The sequence below is a fragment of the Octodon degus genome, unplaced genomic scaffold (assembly GCF_000260255.1).
Source record: "Octodon degus isolate 3935 unplaced genomic scaffold, OctDeg1.0 scaffold00063, whole genome shotgun sequence".
In the NCBI taxonomy this organism is placed as follows: Eukaryota; Metazoa; Chordata; class Mammalia; order Rodentia; family Octodontidae; genus Octodon; species Octodon degus.
In genome coordinates, this window is record NW_004524639.1 from 1,020,572 (window position 1) to 1,039,079 (window position 18,508).

The 18,508-nt window shown below is 40.6% G+C and overlaps 1 protein-coding gene across 6 annotated transcripts in view; it reads left to right on the top strand.

Moving 5' to 3' along the window:
* Positions 1-2,602: 2,602 nt before the first annotated feature.
* Fam122b (family with sequence similarity 122B) overlaps positions 2,603-18,508 on the top strand; it is a 25,285-nt gene continuing 9,379 nt past the window's right edge. For 2 of the 6 annotated variants that reach the window (XM_023718871.1, XM_023718869.1), the window contains exons 1-9: positions 2,603-3,654; positions 6,383-6,461; positions 10,820-10,876; positions 11,169-11,212; positions 11,292-11,346; positions 11,596-11,697; positions 11,883-11,968; positions 12,750-12,814; positions 15,767-15,863. In XM_023718871.1, coding sequence (XP_023574639.1) covers positions 3,557-3,654; positions 6,383-6,461; positions 10,820-10,876; positions 11,169-11,212; positions 11,292-11,346; positions 11,596-11,697; positions 11,883-11,968; positions 12,750-12,814; positions 15,767-15,863 — 683 coding nt within the window. In that variant the 5' untranslated portion in view covers positions 2,603-3,556. The remainder of the gene's footprint in view (positions 3,655-6,382; positions 6,462-10,819; positions 10,877-11,168; positions 11,213-11,291; positions 11,347-11,595; positions 11,698-11,882; positions 11,969-12,749; positions 12,815-15,766; positions 15,864-18,508) is intronic. The other 4 variants (XM_004634476.2, XM_023718872.1, XM_023718870.1 and 1 more) reach the window with 3 other exon arrangements.

The following is an 18,508-nucleotide window of genomic DNA, read 5'->3' on the forward strand; positions in this document are numbered from 1 at the left end:
TCGCAGTCTCAGCACGGGGGGGGGGGCTGGCACTTCAGGCCTGAGGATTGAACCCCAGCCACTGCACTCTGCCTAAGCAGGCGCTTTAGTCCTCTGAGCTTTCAGGCCGGCCCAGGAACCTAAAGTCTTTTTTTTTTTTTTTTTTTGGTGGAACCATAAAGTCTTAAATAGGACTCATAGTCCATACACAGGTTGGAGTATCAAAAGGAAAATGTACTACAAAACCAAGAAAATGTCTGCAGGTTGCACAGCAAACACAATGTAAGGACACTGTTTTTACTTCTCCATTTCTGCCTGCACATTTTTACACCAACCTGGCTGCATTTCATGATCAGTTCTTCCCGTTCCACAGCAGTAGGCCACAATCTCAGGCCACTGGTATGTCTGAATCTATACCTTAGAGCCTTCTACTGCTTTCTTTCTATGCCCTAGTCTGCTGCCACCTGCCCAAGGCCTCTCGACCTATTAAAAGTGTCTCACAAAAATGTCATGAGGAATTTTTTTATTTTACCAACTGCCTTGGAAACTTTAACATTACATTTCAGGCTTTAAGAGCAAGTCAATTTCAAGTTGAACCCCAGGCCACCAACATTCCCAACTTCCAAAAAGATTTACATAAAGGATAAAGAAAACGAAGTAAAATCAGATAGACAAGAGCAATTGATTCAAACCTGGAAATAATGAGCAAAGCAGCATCCTTCTTCTCACATATCCTAGAGGTTCTAAGTTTAGCTCCTGAAAATTCTGGATTCAAGTAAATGATTTGACTTCTCAGAGATAAAGACTGTGCATGTGACCAACAAATTGTTGTTGAGTGGCTATTGTGAACAAAGGAATGTATTATGATTTTTTTGAGCAAACTGTGTGCTGAGACCTTGAGATAAAAAGAGTTGCATAAGTTGCTTAGAGTTTCCTTTTTTCCTTATTCTAGCTGGCAGATTAAAGAAAATTAAACCAAAAGTGTTTTGAAAACCCTCATATTACAAAATGCAAGTGGCTTTCATCCCCAGGGCCACTCAGGTGGTGATTTTTAAGTGAATTAATATTTCCATAAGGGCTGGTCATACAGCTCAACGGACTAAAGGGCCTGCTTAGGCAAAGCACAGCAGCCAGGGTTTGATCCCCAGTGTGGCATGACAGCCCAGCCCCAGGGGCGCACTGAGATGGCGATTAAGAATGGGCATGGTGGTGTGTGCCTATAATCCCAGCTCTTGGGAGGCTGAAAACAAGAGAATAACTACAAGTCCGATGTACATAGTGAGACCCTGTAGATCCTGTACTAAATACATATATATATATATATATATATATATATCAGGGATTGAACTCAGGCCCTTGCACTTATTCCATTGAGCCATCTCCCCAGAACCCCTAAAAATGTTTTTATACCTGATAGAATGCTGCCTGATACATAGTAAGAGTTACATGGGTGTGGGAGGCCCACCTGAGGATTGTTGCCAGCAGCGTAGTGGCAGAACTGAGTAAACGAAGAAGAGGCTGTTAGGGAAGCTGTTTGGAGAAGCTGCTGGAAGTCTTGGAAGCTGCTAGTTCTCTTGGGCTGTTCTGCAAGACAACCCTGTCATGCTGGTTTTCCTGGTGAACTTCATTGTTCTCATTGGAGGAGGCGCTCAGAACCTTGTCACTGAGGGTGGCTGTGGTTCACCTTGCGGGAGAGGCTCTGGTCCTCACCTTCAGCATCATTTCTTGGCTCTAGAGGGGGACATGGTGCACTGCTCAGTCTACTAGAGAAGCTTGTCACGTTGGCTTTCCTGATAGGGACTCACTGTTGCTGAGGATACCTGTGGTACTTTTTGGGGGAGCTCTGGTTCTTACCTTGGTTCTTCCAGGCCCTTTATCACACCTCAGCCTACTGGCACAGATCGTTCATCCCACTGGCGCAAACTTTCTGACTTCCACCACTAAACTTTGGGCTTTCCCAGTGCAGATCCACAAAACAGGCCTGCATGAGACATGGTGATGGGCTCTAGGTCTCTAGGTGGAGTCTTGGGGGGCATTGTTATGGGCTCTAGGTCTTCAGCTGAACTCATGCAGGACATTATTGTGAGATCCAGGGATTCTTTGGGTCTTTAGTGTGTGGACAAATTTCCTGCACTCTTGGTATATGATTTTTTTTTGGCGATTCATTGTAAAATAATTTTATGTGCCCTATTTATACTCTTAGGGCTGCAAAATCCCAAACTACAACAGTTTGCATATGATATATATGCATGTATTTTATATATCCAAATGGATGATTGAAAAATCATCCTCTCCCTAAATCGACAATTGAAGAATTTAAGAAATGAAATGAGTGGGGATCACAAAGATCACTGCGTATAAGTTGGGAATAAACTTGGAATTTCCATGTTCCTATTGCCCTTGAATGTTGTTTAAAAGTAGTGAACGTGGTACTCCAGAATCTCCAAACTATTGGCTCTTTTCGAAATAGAGCGCCAGGGTTCCCAGGCCAATGCCACGGAGGAAGGCACCGGCCGCTGGAAACGCCCCTCCCCTTTGAGGGACCGTAGTGGGACGAGGCTTTTGCACATGCTCTGTACTCTGGTTACCCCGCTGGAGGGGCCGCTCTGAGCATGCGCAGGACCCCATGGGTGCCCTGACGCGGAAGAGCTGGCCCCACGGAGGCTCCCGCTTCCGAAGCGTGGGAGGCTGTAAAGGTGGCAGGTTGTAGATTTTGATCTTGGCCTTTGGGGTTCCCTGGCCATTAGAACGTGAGAGGAAGAGGAGGCACCGCGGTGGCGGCCGAGGGGACAAATCCTTCCATCAGTCCTTGAGGCGGGAGGGGGCAGGGTCGGGAGAATCCCCGATCTCAGGGCTGAGTCTCCGGACCAAATCCCGGAGCATGGGGGGCTGGACAAAGTCCCCGAGTATGGGGAGGTGGATCTTCCGAGACCTCCCAGCCGGGCCCTGCTCAACTGTCGGGTTCTGGTTGCTAACGTTGCCCAGGGAGCCGCGGCATCTATAGCCGGTCCCCGCCGGTGGCACTCGGCGGGAAAGACAGCGGCATGAATTCCGCCATTGCCTAGTTTCCTCCCCTTCTTCCTCTTCTCCCGCTGGCCTTCCTCTCTTCCCCATACCTTCTCCTTTCCTGTCCTGTGCTGTTTCCCTACCGTCTTTCCTCCTCTGCTCTCCCCTGCCTCTTACCTCTGCCCCACCTCTCCATCTATCCTCTTTCCATCCCTTTTCTCTTCCCTCCTCCTCCATCCTTGCCTTCCCGCCATCCGTCTTTCCTCTACCCCGTTTCTTCATTCTGTTGCCATCCGACACAACCTCCATCCTTCTCCCCTCACCACAGTCCTCTCTTCCTCATCAGCTTTCTCCCCTCCCCTCCCCTCCCTTCTCCGCCCCTTCCCGCCCCCTCCTCCTCCTCCTCCTCTATTTTCTCCACCCCCAAGCCTCCGCCCCTTAGCCCCCCGCCCCCAGCTGCCAGTCCCTAGAAGCTCAGTCCTGCAGTGAGTCTTGGAAGCCCATAGCTAAGCACCAGGAGCTGAGTACTGCCTGCTGTGCCTGCCTGCCTGCCTGCCTGCAAGCCTCCGACATGTCTCAGGAGAAAATGGAGCTGGACTTAGAGCCTGACATATCTCTTGAGAGCACCCTGAGGAGGTCCAGCAGCGCTCCCCAGATCCATGGACTCAGGTGAGGAGCCCTGGAGAGGATGGAGTTGGGGGGGCAGGGTCGTCTTGACCCTGTGCATGAACTCTTCCTTTTAGGTGCGGGTTTGAGCTTTTCAAACCGAGGGGTTTGGAGACATGTTTGCTGGACATTGACTCGGGTCCTAAGGGGAAGCAAAAGTTTGACCTCAAACTCTGGTCCACATCGGGGAAACAACACCGCCCCCCTAAACCAGGAGACCATGTTGTCCCACTCTAAAAGGAACTGCAGACAGCTCCTGGCTCCTCTGTCAGGTTTTTGCCCTAGCTAATTTACACCAGGGAATGAATGTCAGACTGAAGCCCCTGGAACTAGGCTTGCAACTTGACACTTGGGTCTACAAGCTGCTACTTCTAAGCTGAATTTAGAACCCTGGCAGTAGCAGAGGTTTGCTTTAATAAATCAGAATGTACCTAATAACTTGTAATTGAATGGTGCATTCATGTCACATTAAGTGAGTTGGATTTGCTCAGATGTTTTCAGATTCTAAAAGTGCCACAAGTGTATTTCAGTGAACAAGAAAGGAAGGGTGGCCTGTAGCTTAGGTCAGTGGAAACACAGGTTTGAGACAGCAATGGAAAGAATCGACCCTTTAATTTCAGCGGCAGAATCTCATGCTTTTATGTGAATAAGACACCAGAGTGTTTATTTAAAAGTAGAATCTTGAGATAGTGAAAAAGGTAGGTTGCCTAACCTATTAATCCATTCATTACATTTCACTTTTATAAGCAGACAATTCATTTTAGGTAGAGAGGCAGTGTGTGAGACCCTTCAAAAATGGCATTAGTCCATAAAAGGAGGTGGGAGTGCAGTGAGCCAAAACTATATTAATCAAGCACAGTGAAGGTATAGAAAGATAATTTGTGTCTCTTGAACTGATTGTAATTTCTTCATTTTGATGACAAAAACAAGTTTACCTTTCTGTTTTCATGAACTGTAATTTTGAAGCTGAGGGGTAATGGAGTGACTTTGTTTTTCTGATGTTATCCTTGGACCTACATTTTTTAATATACTTTAAGAGCAACTGATTCTCTCCCTCTGTCTTCTTTCACACTCTGGTAAGCAAGCAATTGCTAGAGACTTGGTTGAGCCTACTGACCTGCATTTAGATAATGGCACAAAAGTAAATAAATATAGTACTGTTTTATGAATCACAAGTGAAGTAATTATTTAAAAGGTGCTGTGATATGAAAGAAGGATAAGGCACATCCCTAAGCCTGATCCCAATTTTACTCACTAGCTGTGCTCATGAATGAGTCATTGAAGCTTTCTGAATCTGTTTTCCCATTTGAAAATTTAGGGGAGCTGAAATATGCCATCTCAGTGGTCCTTTGGAGCCCAATCCAATTCCATTCTGAAAGTCATTCAGCTCTTTTTTTTTTTTTTTTAATTTTGGGAATGCAACCCTAAACCTTGCACATGCTAAGCAAGCATTGTGCCACTGAGCTTCTTGAATTGTTATCATGGACACAGCTTGTACTTGGCATTGCGGGGATATTAGATAAAAGTGAATAAAGCATCTTTGTACCAAGAGGTTTAAGATTCATGCACACACTTTTTCTTCTTTTTTTGAACTGGAGAAAACTTTTTAACAAAAGGGAAAGTAGGTGTTGGGAGGTGTGGCTTAGTTGTTGAACCCATTCTTAAAATATGTGAGTTCCGGGGTTCACCCCCAGCACTACAAAAAAACAAAAACAAGAAAGCAGGGCTATGAGTGTAGCTTAGTGATAGAGTGAGCTTAACGTGTAAAGCTGGGTTTCATCTCCAGCACCATTAAAAAGGTATTTTTTAGCTGGGTATGGTGATCAGAGTTTGGCCCTGGGGTTCAAGAGAAGCCTGATCAGTATGCTGAGACCATGTCTTAAAAAAAAAAGAAAAAAAGAAAAGAAGAGAAAGAAAGTAGATGTCTTAAGAAGCTGTGCCATCTCCCAGTGTGTTCTTTGCATTCAAAGGAGGAAATGACAGCCCTGGAAGGCTGAGGCAGAAGGACAGCCATGAGTTCAAGGGCAGCCTAGGCTACATAGTGGATTCCAGGACTGCCTAAACTACATAATAAGACCCTGCCTGCCTCATAAAATAAAACACAAAGAAAGAAATGATTGCATTAGGTTTGTGGAATGAGTAGTTGTTTATGGAGGGCCTCCATGGAAGGCATGTTGTTTGAGGTGAGTGTGGAAGGAAAAAAATCTCAAGATGACAGGAGGGAGAGCATTCAAGGCACAGGGGACAACTTGAGCAGGGAAAAAACCACATGTAAGTTTATTCATTTAGGTCACTTTCAGTGGTACAGCACATGTGTAGGTAGCAGTCCTCTGAGATGTGCTGATATGGCTTCTCACCTAGAACAGCTGAAGGAAAGCACACACAGAGTACTGTAATAATTGTCCCATGAGATGGATGAACAACTCTGGTGGGAACTGGCTTGGTTTGGGGGTGTGGCTTTGACTGGAAGTAGCTGGTTTGAACCAGTTTCAGCCTCCCACCCTGCAGGCCTCTAAACTGCCTCCCCAGCCACTGAGGAGATCAGTTCTTGGTCAACTTGTGAGCCACTGCACACCAGTCCTGACAGTTCTGCCAAGAGGACACCAAGGGGATTTTTCATTATCAGAAAGTAGGCTTGGAAGATTTTATTGCTGAGTACAAAACTGATGCTAATACATCTGAATGATATCTTCCTTTACAAGACACTAATCATTTTATTTTGACTTTCCAGCGATCTTTCGCCGGTTTTTCAACCTTTTACAATTAAATCTCGGAGCAATAGTACAACAATTATGAACAGTCGCAGTTTGGTAAGTATCAAAGTTAGTATCCAAAGTGATTTAGATCTGAGAATGTTCTTGGAAATATGGTCTACTTCGAAATTATGTGGTATACACAATCATTTGAAAAATAGAAGATATTACCTGCTCTGTTCACTAGTTTTGCTGTGACCAGTTAGCTTTAGTTACAAAAGGAGACTAAGAGTATCATTTTTCTTTGCTGTAGGACTTGGTATTTAAAAAGATTGTTCATGGTTATTTATCACTACTTTTGTCGTGTTTGTAAGTAAATCAGGATTCTGACTTCTAACTCTACCTGCAGAGTTAGAAGTACTACCTGTTAGTTGTCCTACATTCATTCTTAGAAGAGTTGCTCAACATGACTGTTGTTGATAGCTAGAGATGTTGCAGATCACCTTATTAGTTGGTTGCTTTAGAGAAATTAGGCAGGTTTTTGTGCAGTAGCTCTTCACATGCAGAACTCCCTCAGCCTGAAGCTCCAGTGCTCTGGAAGACGTCTGTGATGTAAGCACATGGATCTCTCAACGGCTGAACTAGATTTCCGTAGTCTATGCACAAACGTTTATCGGTTTATTTATAGGAGTGCCTCTCCGACCTCTGAGTCATCTAAAATTTATGCACAATTGTAATAAGCTCCCAGCCACATCGTATCTGAGAAATAGCAAATCAGATGAGCTGCCTTTGGCTTAAAGGTATACTGATAACTGCTAACCAAAGAAAGGAGGGTAAAATTGAAAAGTGGAGGGTTTTTAAAAAAAAAATAGTGTGCAGCTAAGAAGCTGTTGATAGTCCCTGGTATGTCACTAGTATAGAGCTTTATAATAATGCTTTTAAGGTTTAACCTTTTCTTCAATTCCAGTAATGCTTACACTTGAATGGCATTTTATGTGATACAGAGGATTGTCATGTGTTTTAATTTTTATAACAACCCCTGTGAAGTAGACAGGGAAAAAAGCATTTTTCCCAAATAAAAATAGGACCAGCTAAGACTCAGACGACATAAATGGTTAGCTCAGAATCACGCAGTAGTAAGTGGTAGAATAGAGACTTTCCAGTGCCATTCTGTTTGGTGTAATCTGTTTGAGAAGGGAAAATATAACACATTTTAAGAGATTTCCAGCTGAAATGACTGAAAATACTTAAAGGGAAAAATGTTAGCTATCTAGAGGTTTGCTTTGCTTCACCTCCTTCCTGGGGCATACTGGAAAATATAACCACTTATTTTTGCTGGCTATATGAAGGATGTTTTTACATTTTATACAGCTATGATCCTGATAAGAGTAGCATAGCAAAAAAGGGATAAATGAATTTGCCTCTGTACACTCCAGTTGCCTCTTGTAAAAACGTGACCATTCTTACCAACTCTGCTCTAGGTTTACCTCATCGCTCCCTGACAGACAGCCTGGGCAGCAACTGCCCACGGATACCTCATTGTCTGAAGGGGCTATGGTGATTCACTGTTCTTGCTGACCCCTATGCTACCCTTCGCCTGCTTCCTGTTGTCTTTCTAGATTTCTGATCCGTAGAAACCCAGTTCACTCCTCATATCTTCATCACACAGGTCCCCACTCTCATGATAATAGTGACATTGCCTATATGATGCCAGAGTGCACTCTGTAAATCCAAGTGTTCTTATCTGTGTCTTACAGTAACCTACAGAGTCAAGTGTTGGCAAATATAATAGAGAGGAGGGGAAAATAAGACGTATGGAGCAGTAGAAGCTTCATGCTTTGCCAGCTGCTTAGGTATTAGTGCAGGGTAAAGGAGAATTCGGAAGTGATTGCAGTTGTGGTTTTTGGTGACCAGGGAAAGGCTGTTGCCCTGACAGTACTGGAGAACTCAAGAGGACTGGTAGCTTGAGGGGAAAGAAGGTGACTTCTTTTGGGGGAAAGTGGGGTTTAAGGTGCCACTCGTTCCATGCTGTGCTCCCAAGCCGTGTTCTGATTCACTGTCTTTTGTTTTAGACTGCCGGTTTCCTGTCTCCCCACTCCTCACTTCCAGCCCATGAGCCTTCTCACTGCACAGAGAAGACAGACACTTGTCTTACAGACATCAGCTTTCCACTCCTTAGGGTGTCTCCAGCTTCACATATGGCACTACTCCCTGATGGTTCATATGTTTCTGACCATCCTGTCACTTTGCGCTGTCTGTGACTCTCCCTCTCTGGCACTTGTCCTCCCACTGTCTTCTCCCAACTTACCCATCTGATGTGGGGAAAACAGTTTTCTCTCTCATAGGTTTCCCCTTCCCTTTCCTTCCTTTCCTCAAACTTTGTTAAAGCACAATCAACACTCATCTGCCTCTGCTTGCCTGTCCCCCAATTTCTTTTTTCCTTGTTTTTTGTTTTTGTTTTTGGTGGAACCAGGGATTGAACTCTGGCCCTTGCGCTTGCCAGGGAAGCGCTTATTCCACTGAGCCATCTTGCCGGCCCACCAATTTCTTTTTTTTCCCCCAATTTCTTGACAATTTGAAACCTCTCAATTCCATTAAAAAACTGTCCTTGCAAATGTCACTCATGTCCACTTAATTGCCAGTGTCAGGGGCTCATTTCGTATCCCGTTTGAGCCCTGTTTCACGCGACGCCATTAGCAACACTTTCTTGAAGCTCTCTTGGCCGTTCTGCTTAGCTGATACATTGCTCTCATTTCTGGTTCTAGGCACAGCTTTGCTGTTCTCATCCCTCTCTCCAGGCCACTTGTCTAGCTTTGTCTACAACTGACAAGTTGTGTATTATGAAAGCATAACATCTAAATTTCTGACTTTCTCTACAGGCAGTCTGTAGCCATGCTCACTGCAGTGCTCCAAATTTCACTGCCTTTGGGGTTTTTTGGTTCTCTGACTGACACTTGTGTGAGCCCTTCCCTGTCAGCCTGTTAGAGAAGCTCTGTACCTTTTCTGCTGGCTTGATTAATGCTTTTCAAATGACCTTATTAACAGTTCGCCAGTTCATGCTTATTATTTTCATAATGGAAAACAAACTTTCAAATGATTTTTCTGGTAAAGGTTTTTCTCTTCTTAACACCTTTGAGAAAAAAAGTAAAAGGATGGGTAGTGAAGGGATATTTTTGAGGTGAAATCATGCTTTAGTAGATAATTTGTGAAAAGCTTACCTGACTTAGTTTTTGCCTAAAGAACATTTTTAAGCCAGGTGTGGTAGCACGCACTTGTACTCCCAGTACTCTGAGAGGATGAGGCAAGAGGATTGCAAGTTCAAGCCCAGTCTGTGGGATTTAGCAAGACCCTGTCTCAAAATAAATATGGTAGCCCAGGCTGGCCTTAAACTCATGGCAATCCTCCTTGCCTCAGTCACCCAAGTGCTGGGATTGCAGGTGTGTACCACCATGCCCAGATGAAAGTAAAAATTCAAAAGGGGATGGAGATGTGGCTCAGTGCACAGGCCCCAGGTTCAAGCTCTAGCACTACTACCACCATCACTAAACAATACTCCTTACTACATTAGTATTCAAAAGTTGTAATAGCATAGGGCCTCTTAAACAGGATAATTACCTTATTTAGTTTATAGTATTATAGCTTATTTGCAGTAGCTGTTTATACTATGACAATTAAAACCCTTTAATAGCTGTTGATTATCAACTTTAATTTTTTGATGGGATAGAAATTTGGCGCTTCCCCGGCAAGCTCAAGGGCCTGAGTTCAATCCCTGGTTCCACAAAAAAAAAAAAAAAAGAAAGAAAGAAAAAAAAAAATTTGATCCTAAAGGGAAAGCAACAGCTACTTTGCATATTAAGTTTTCTTTAGACAGGATTGTGGTGATAGTATTTTTTTTTTTTTGCAGTAACAGGAATTGAACTCAGGACCCTGTGCTTGCCAGGCAGGCACTTATCCTACAGAGCTATCTTTCTGGCAATATTTGTGATCAAATCTTAGAGTTAATTTAGATTATGGAAAGAAAATCTCCTTATTCCACTGTTAACTCTTTTTGAGACTATGCATCCCAGATAATATTATACTGGCCTTGTTAGCCTGTCTTGTTACAAATAAAATTTGTGACATCGATGTTTTTCTTTCCCTTCTCATCTAGTTCCTTATTGTAGATGAGTGGGATAATGGCAATTTCCAAGGCCCAGAGTCTTTTTTCCCTAAATTTACACAGCTCTGCATTCATCTGAGAAAAGTGCTAAGGCCAGTGCCTCTCTAACAACAGATGGTGCTTTGAGGTTGGACACCTGGTGTACTTTCTAAAGACTGAATGTACTGCCTCTAGTGCATTAATGTTGAGGGATTTAAGCACTAAATTTCTAAGAAGAATATGAAAAATTATCTTGGAAGAGGTCATACACCAGTTCTGATAGCAGACTGCTGCTTTGTGATTCAGAAAGTAGTAAATGTTGACTTTTTCTTTCCAGTTGCTGCCATCTTCACCTAATCGTATCCCTAGTAGCAGACTGCATGAAATCAAAAGGGTAAATTTTACTTACTAGCCCAGATCTGAAATTTTTGGATTTCACATTTTTATTGTGATTTTGAAGCTTCACATATTAAAAGGAGACACAATACACTTCTGGTTAGTTAGATACAGAATACAGTTCTTGGGAGTGCGCAGGTAAAATACAGATGTGGCATTGTTGACATTTTTAGAATGTTAGTCCCGCTCACCTGTGGTTAAGCCAGGTAAGGTAGAAGAGCCATTTTATTTGGAACTGCAAACCATGTGGATGAAAAATAATTTCTTAGCACATATCTTTGTCCTTATAGGAAGAAGGCCTGGATATTATGAATAGAGAAACTGCACATGAAAGGTTAGTGCGTCAAGAGATCAGGGCCTAGTTTCGTATGTCTTATTTGTAAGCACTGATGGCTTTTCTTTTGCTTATTTAGGGAAGTGCACTCGGCAATGCAGATAAGCCAGTCATGGGATGAAAGCTTGAGCCTGGTAAAATTTTCCCTTGTCTGCTTATTTTTTTTTTAATCTTTTAGAACTCTTTATGGGGTTCACTGGCTTTGTTCACTGTTTTCTGTTTTCTGCTTGTATCCTTCGAAGTTGCTCCTTGTTTTTGATCTCTGCTCTTCCAGCAAAATATTAAAATAGATACATTTCTACTCATAAAACGTAGATGTGATGTGAAAGCAGGAGCTGCTATGGACTCAGTAGTTATGAGAAAATGACACTTTATGTTTACAGAGTGATAGTGATTTTGACAAGCCAGAGAAATTATATTCTCCTAAGAAAATTGACTTCACTCCAGTTTCCCCAGCACCTTCACCAACCAAGGGATTTGGAAAGGTAGGACCGTTGATGATGTAGTAACTGTTTTTTAATAAGACTGAGCACTTCCGTGTCTCAAACATTTTGTCCACACATCACCTCACTTTTAAAGTATACAGTAACTTGAATAAAAAACTTGTCAGAAGAATCCTTTGAAAACTGGGGTATAGGAATTAATTTAATATTAACTGTATTTTTTCTAGCAGCGCTTTTCTCTATCCCTACAGATGTTTGTCAGCAGCAGTGGATTGCCTTCAAGCTCTATTGGTAATCCAAGACGATTTTCAAGGTAAGTGAACTTGAATTTTCAAGGCGATTCAAGCGCCACTCCTCATATTTATCTCTCAAATCGGTTTCTCCCAATAATTTATTGTAGAAATTTTCAAACATGCAGCACAATTGAAAGGATTTCACAGTGAACATCTGGAATCCACCGAGCTAACGTATACATCAGGAAAAGAAAAACCTGCATAAGTATTTTTATACTAAATGTACTGAGGCATCATGGGAGTCATACAGGTTAACTTTGGCCCCTGAAATTACAAAAGATGCTCAAAGTGGTGGCCTTTAGCTGCCAGGAAGCTGCCAGGCCTTGATTAGTGTCAAATGCTCAAGTGTGCGCATTTTTTGGCAGACCGTATGCCCACTGCCTATATTCTGCCACTTAACATTTTACCAGATTGTGTTTTTTGAACTTTGTGCTGACTTATTTTGAGAGGGAACACACACACACAGACACGCACACACCTATAGGAAAAAATTTAAGATTATAGATCACTCAAAATCCAAATAACTTTTTAGTAAGGTATCTTTTCCTTTAGACTGTTCGTAGTATTTTGTCTTATAGAGTGATTTTTAAATGGTTAAAATAAAATGCCGTGGCATTCTGAATTGCCCTCTGCTAGATCACATCACGTATGGGCGTTCCAGTTACTCAGCCTATTACACCAACACTTCCTATTTCTGCGCGTATGAGCATAAATTTTACTCATTCATGTATGTATTTATTTGGTAGCCGGGTTATAGTACATCTTGCAAGTACTTCACATCTTTCTGTTTATTTCCTAAAGCCGGAGAATCCAGAGTCCTGGAAAATGCATTAGACCCAGTGTTCTTGGTCCTCTTAAAAGAAAAGGTATGGAGCAGCATGCTGACTGGTGGTTAATGATGTGTACTTGAAACCTGCTAGGAGAATAGATTGTAAATATTCTTACCACAAAAAAAGAGGTAAATGAAATGATAGATGTGTTAACTAACTTGGTTGCGATCGATCATCAGTTTTCAATATGCATGTTGAAAACCTATTAAACCACATACCAGTTTTGTCAGTTTTACCTCAATAAAGCTGGAGGAAAAAAAAAAGAAAAGATGCATCACTTTCCTGGTATTAAACTTAGTGAAGCTTAAAATAAAAACTAGGGTTTCTAGTTGAAAGGAGCTCATTAACATTTCTTTTTAAAAAAATGTGAAGTATTCCCAACATATGTTGTACTCTTCCAAGTTGTAAATTAGCTACCTGATACTGCCTATATTTTTTATATCTTATATCTGGATGATATCCATATTATTAGTATATATTCTAACACCATTGCCTCTCACTGATCTGAATGTAAAAAAGCTGTTGTTGTTTTGTTGTAGAAATATATAATAGTGTTGTAGCACATATATCTGTAAACACATTGTATGTTCAAATGTAAGGTGAGATGACCCCTTCACCAAATTCTACCTAAACACACTACCCATATCTGTAGTTTTGGTATACCAGGATGCATTTTAAATAACCTTACTTTGAGCCAAAAGGATTAAAGTCCCAGTCAGTGCAGTTTCAGATACTTATAGAATGTTCCAGATGACATAAAAATGGGAAAACTTCGTTTAGTCGTTCTTCTTGAGGACAGGACTATAGAATTAAAAGATTCAGATATTAATTAAACAAGAGTTTTACAGTGACTTTTAAAAAGCAGTCCTAATTATGAAAAAACAAATAAAAAAATAAAATAAAAAGCAGTCCTGCACGTAGTTTCTTTCTACAGGTCATCTTCAGAACCAATAAATTAACTCTCCTAATGTTGGGAGAATGGATATTTGTTGGCTTTGATGAAATTTTTCCAGTGACAAGATCACACACGGACACAAAAAAGTACTATATTTTATGCAACTTAATATTATAGGTGATGTGATCTGTGATCCTAATACAGTGACAAGGTTAATATTTAGGAATATGTTTATGTTATGAATAATCTTTGTTTAATTTTGCAAGGAGTTATTTACAATCTTAAGGATAATCTTGGGGAAATTAACTGAAAGTAACACTTGGAAAAAATCCTATTATTGTTGTTATCAGCTTAATATCTGCTTGTTTTTTTTTTCAGCTTAATATCTGTTGCAGGAAATTATTGGAATCAGTATGGGTGTTTAGTTTCATTGCTATTCCAAAATATACCAGCAGATGGCGGAATTCTTAGTTCAAAAAAGCTGAAGTCTTGCTAGTGAGGTGGAGTTGAAACCTCAGTATATTTTTTAAGCTGCATATTTATTAAAGCATGGGGGAAAACTAAATACATAATAAATTTTCTGAATTTTAATAATTTTTAAAATATCTTCAGAGAAGAGACAGTACTACTTATCAATTAGTGATATGGAATAAATGAATGTTGTGTTTGTTCTTGTTTGATCTTTTTTTGTTATAAGAATCTTGTAGAGTTCTAAATCATTTAACTTCTTCTTGGAGTGCAGATAGATTTCATGAATTAAAATGTCATTAACATTTCATTTTCAAATACAGATAGAGTTTCAAGACCAATATATGTGCATGTTTTAAATGAAAGTGCCGCTTACTTAGAAAGAGGCTTCTAACTTATGGTTTATTTAGCTTTTTTTTGTTGTTTTCTTTTTCCTTTAGTTCAGGGATTGAACTTGGAGCCTTGTGCTTGCCAGGCAGGCACTTATGTCACTGAGCTATATCCCCAGTCTTCTTCTTTTTTTTTTTTTTTTTTTTTTTTGGTGGAACCACGGATCGAACCCAGGCCCTTGTGCTTGCCAGGCAAGTGCTTATTCTACTGAGCCACCTCCCTGGCCCCCTATATCTCCAGCCTTCTAACTTAGGTTTGTTAGGCAACTTTTATCATCTGATGGTAAAACGTTCAGCATTACTCCTTTTGGTGTCTAGTTTTACTATTATTAATTAGTTCTGAGAAAATCTATAAGATTGAATTAGACAATACAGTACCAAAATTGTTAACAATAATAATTGCTTTCAGTTGTAGGTGGGCTTTCACACTTGTTTTATATGTGTGTGTGTGTGGTACTGGGGATTGAATTTGGGGCCTTGTGCTTACCAGGCAAGTGCTTATACCACTCAGCTGTATCCCCAGCCCCATACTTTTTTTTTTTTTTTTTTTTTTGCGGTACAGGGGATTGAACTCAGGACTCTGCGCTTGCCAGACAAGTGCTTATTCTACTGAGCTATCTCTCCGGTGCTCTAGCTCCATACTTATACTTTTAATCTTCATTTTCAATAACACAACCTTTTACTTATGCACTATTTACCAGAGAGCATATCAATAACCCACTTAATGTTATCTAAGGAAATGATTAGATGTTAAAGTATATAAAATAATTTTTTGCTAACCATCAAGCATAAAATATTCATGGTAAGCTTCAGCTATTTGGGAATACTTCATTTTTGTTGTTGGTTGTCTTTATTTTGCTTATAATCAGCATTATACTCTTCTATTAAGGAATGTGTGTATATAACGTACTACATATACTAAAATGATAGGGGCCGGGGAGATGGCTCAGTGGAATAAGCGCTTCCCTGGCAAGTGCAAGGGCCTGAGTTCAATTCTGGTTCCGCAAAAAAAAAAAAGACTAAAATGAGGGGTTTTTTTTTTTAAGGTTGCTGACTTTCTTGGATGAGGTATGTAGAAGTGTATTTTTTTATATTAAGACACATAGAGAAATAGTTTTTTAAGTAATAACTTGAAGAAGTAGTCTAAGCTGTAGTTAAGTAAAAATCATCTCATTTTGGCACCAGTCCTGTACTTGTAAAGCCATTTTACAGGAGTGTCATCTTTTTCTGAAACAGGTGAGATGGAGACTGAAAGCCAGCCCAAGAGACTCTTTCAAGGCACCACCAACATGCTGTCTCCGGATGCAGCCCAACTGTCTGATCTCAGTTCATGGTAAAAAGTGAAAAAAAAAAAAAGAAAAAAGAAAAGTATAGTAGGGTATGACCCACTTAAAAAGGAACATCATTGAAAGTATTGAGATACTTGAAAATGCGTTCAACTTTTTGCCCATACTCCCATAGACAGGCATTCTGGAGAGACGTATAGATATTTTTGAACAACCAAGATAATTGAAAAGCCATGAAGGCTTCCTCTGAAAGTGTGTGTATCGGTTTGGTACTTTCCCTTTCATGTCCTGCTCCTGTTAGGTCAGCGTCCTGGGGGGATGAGATGGTGCATTGTGTCAGCTGGCTGCTGTGACGAATAGTCTCTGTGTAGCAGGGGTAATGGACAGCAATTGTGGCTGCTCTGCTTGCATTTTGCATTACGTGCTTTTGGCTTAGCAGAGAAGACCAGCATAGTATTCTCAATGGCATGATCTTTTGTGTAAATTATTTTTGAAAATTTGGGGCTATTCCATCACAGTGCTCACTAAGATTGCATTTTTATAGTAACACTTGTGGATTTTTTTGGTCCCGCCACAGAACTATTAGTCTTATCCATCCTAGGCTAGGTCTGTAACTTAAGAGCCTTCGGCATTTTCCTTGCATCTAAAGTTGACTGCTTGGATGCTGGCTAAGTGAAATTAGAGGGGTTAGCAGCAGTAACCAGGGAGTATTGTAAGAGCTTCAGGATGCTCTAGTCAACTTTCTGAGTATACATCTTCTAGACAAGTTATGTAAAGCCTTTCAGAATTTTTTTGTTCTGTAGGTTTTATAGCTGTGGGTCTTATTTAAAGAAAAACTCATTAGAGTACTTGCTTTAAAAATAGGATGATACCTCTTGACTAAAAAAATAACTAAGCCACTTATAAGGTATAAGCACGATGGTTCCTCCTTTCCATATCACTTAGCTATCATTTTGTATAAGATAACCTATATTTCCAGTTCACCAAGAAGTCACATGTTATTCTTGTTTGTTAGGCTTACTGATCCGTACTGTTGCAATCTTGGATCAGATGCCTTTTAGATTGTTCTAGCTATTTTCAGACCCACAGTCTCTTTTTGTCCTCATCTCTGTGTCCTTGGTAGCTCAGTGTGCTAATTTTGGTACAGTGCCTTTCCAGGTATGTAGATGATTGTAAAGAGCAGTGTCCGAAGCTTGTCAAGAGGACACTTGTCAAGCTAACACGTGAAACTCTATACTTAATGTGAACTGCGTATCGCTTTTATGGTAAAGTGTGTTTGAATAGAGGCACATGACTATAAATAGGTTTGCTTTCTCAGTTACTCCGGTAACCAAGTTAAGTAAAAGATGACAGCCTTTGCCAAACTAAAAAATGCATGGTAAGGGGCTGGACTGTAGCTCAGTGGTAGAGGCCCTGGATTTAACCCTCAGCACAACAAAATAAAGGAGTAAATCAATAAATAATGTATAAGACGTTTTTATTCCTCTTTCCAGTACTGGGGATTGAACCCAGTAAGATCTGAACTACATCCACATCAACTTTTATTTTATTTTGTTTCATTGTATTTTACTTTGCTTTATTTTATGACAATAAATAAAATGACAGGGTCTCCCTAAAAGACCCAGACTTGCCTCTAACTTGGAAAGCTCCTGCCTCAACCCCCTGAGTAACTAGGATTGCAGGCATGTATACCTGGTTGAGATTTATTTTTGTATTGTCTTATGTGACTGCTGGAGGCTACAAAACAGATGCACACAAATAAGAGAAGGTACAGTACTTACCCGTGGCCCTCACTTGTGCAGACATTTATTCCTCTGAGCAGAACAGCCTCAGCCATCTGGGGCAGTGGCTATTGGAAGATTTGTTTCTGCAAGTAGCCGTGAGAGCCCTGCTAACGCTAATAGTAGTGATGAAGGAAACTTAAATACACAAGGATGTTGCCTCCCATGGGAGAATTTTGATGTATTCATGACCACTGAGAGTACCAACGTATAGCCCAAGTAATCTGTGATAAAGAAATGTACCTCAGAATTCATAGCATCTAAGTGTCAAAGACATTCAAGTGCTAGTCAGATGCAACAACATGTGCCTGTAATCCCAGCTGCTCAAGAGGCTGAGGCAGAAACATTGCTTTAGCCCTCCAGTTGAAAATGAGCTTGAGCAACATAGCAGAACCTCATTTCAAAAAAAAAAGAATATTTAAGTAAATAAGCAAACTTTCAGGTAATGCTTTTAGTCATTTTTGTGCTAAGACTTTTAGGATGCCTTATATACTAATGATGCTGACATTTATGCCTGCAGTGAAGAGATTTTGAATATGAATTATTCTTTTTATGTAGAACCTGGATCCTGCTTTTGTAGAAACTTTGCTTCTGTCTTTTATATGCAATTTCACTGATCAAAATCAGACATCTGTATTTTTAGAGATGGGAACAGAGATAGGAACCAGCTGCATTCTGGTTTCCATTACCAAGAATGGCAATCCACTTGATAACAAAACTAAGGAAACAATTTTTATACAACCTTTTAGAGAGCAGATAAAGGATCAGATCATTAGCCTTTATCTCATCATTGTAATCTTCATGGTTTTTTCTCGGCCCCACCCTGCACAGAAATGGAGTAGATAGATTTTACAGCCTTTAAATTTATGTGACATCTTTATTTATTTATTTATTTATTTATTTATTTATTT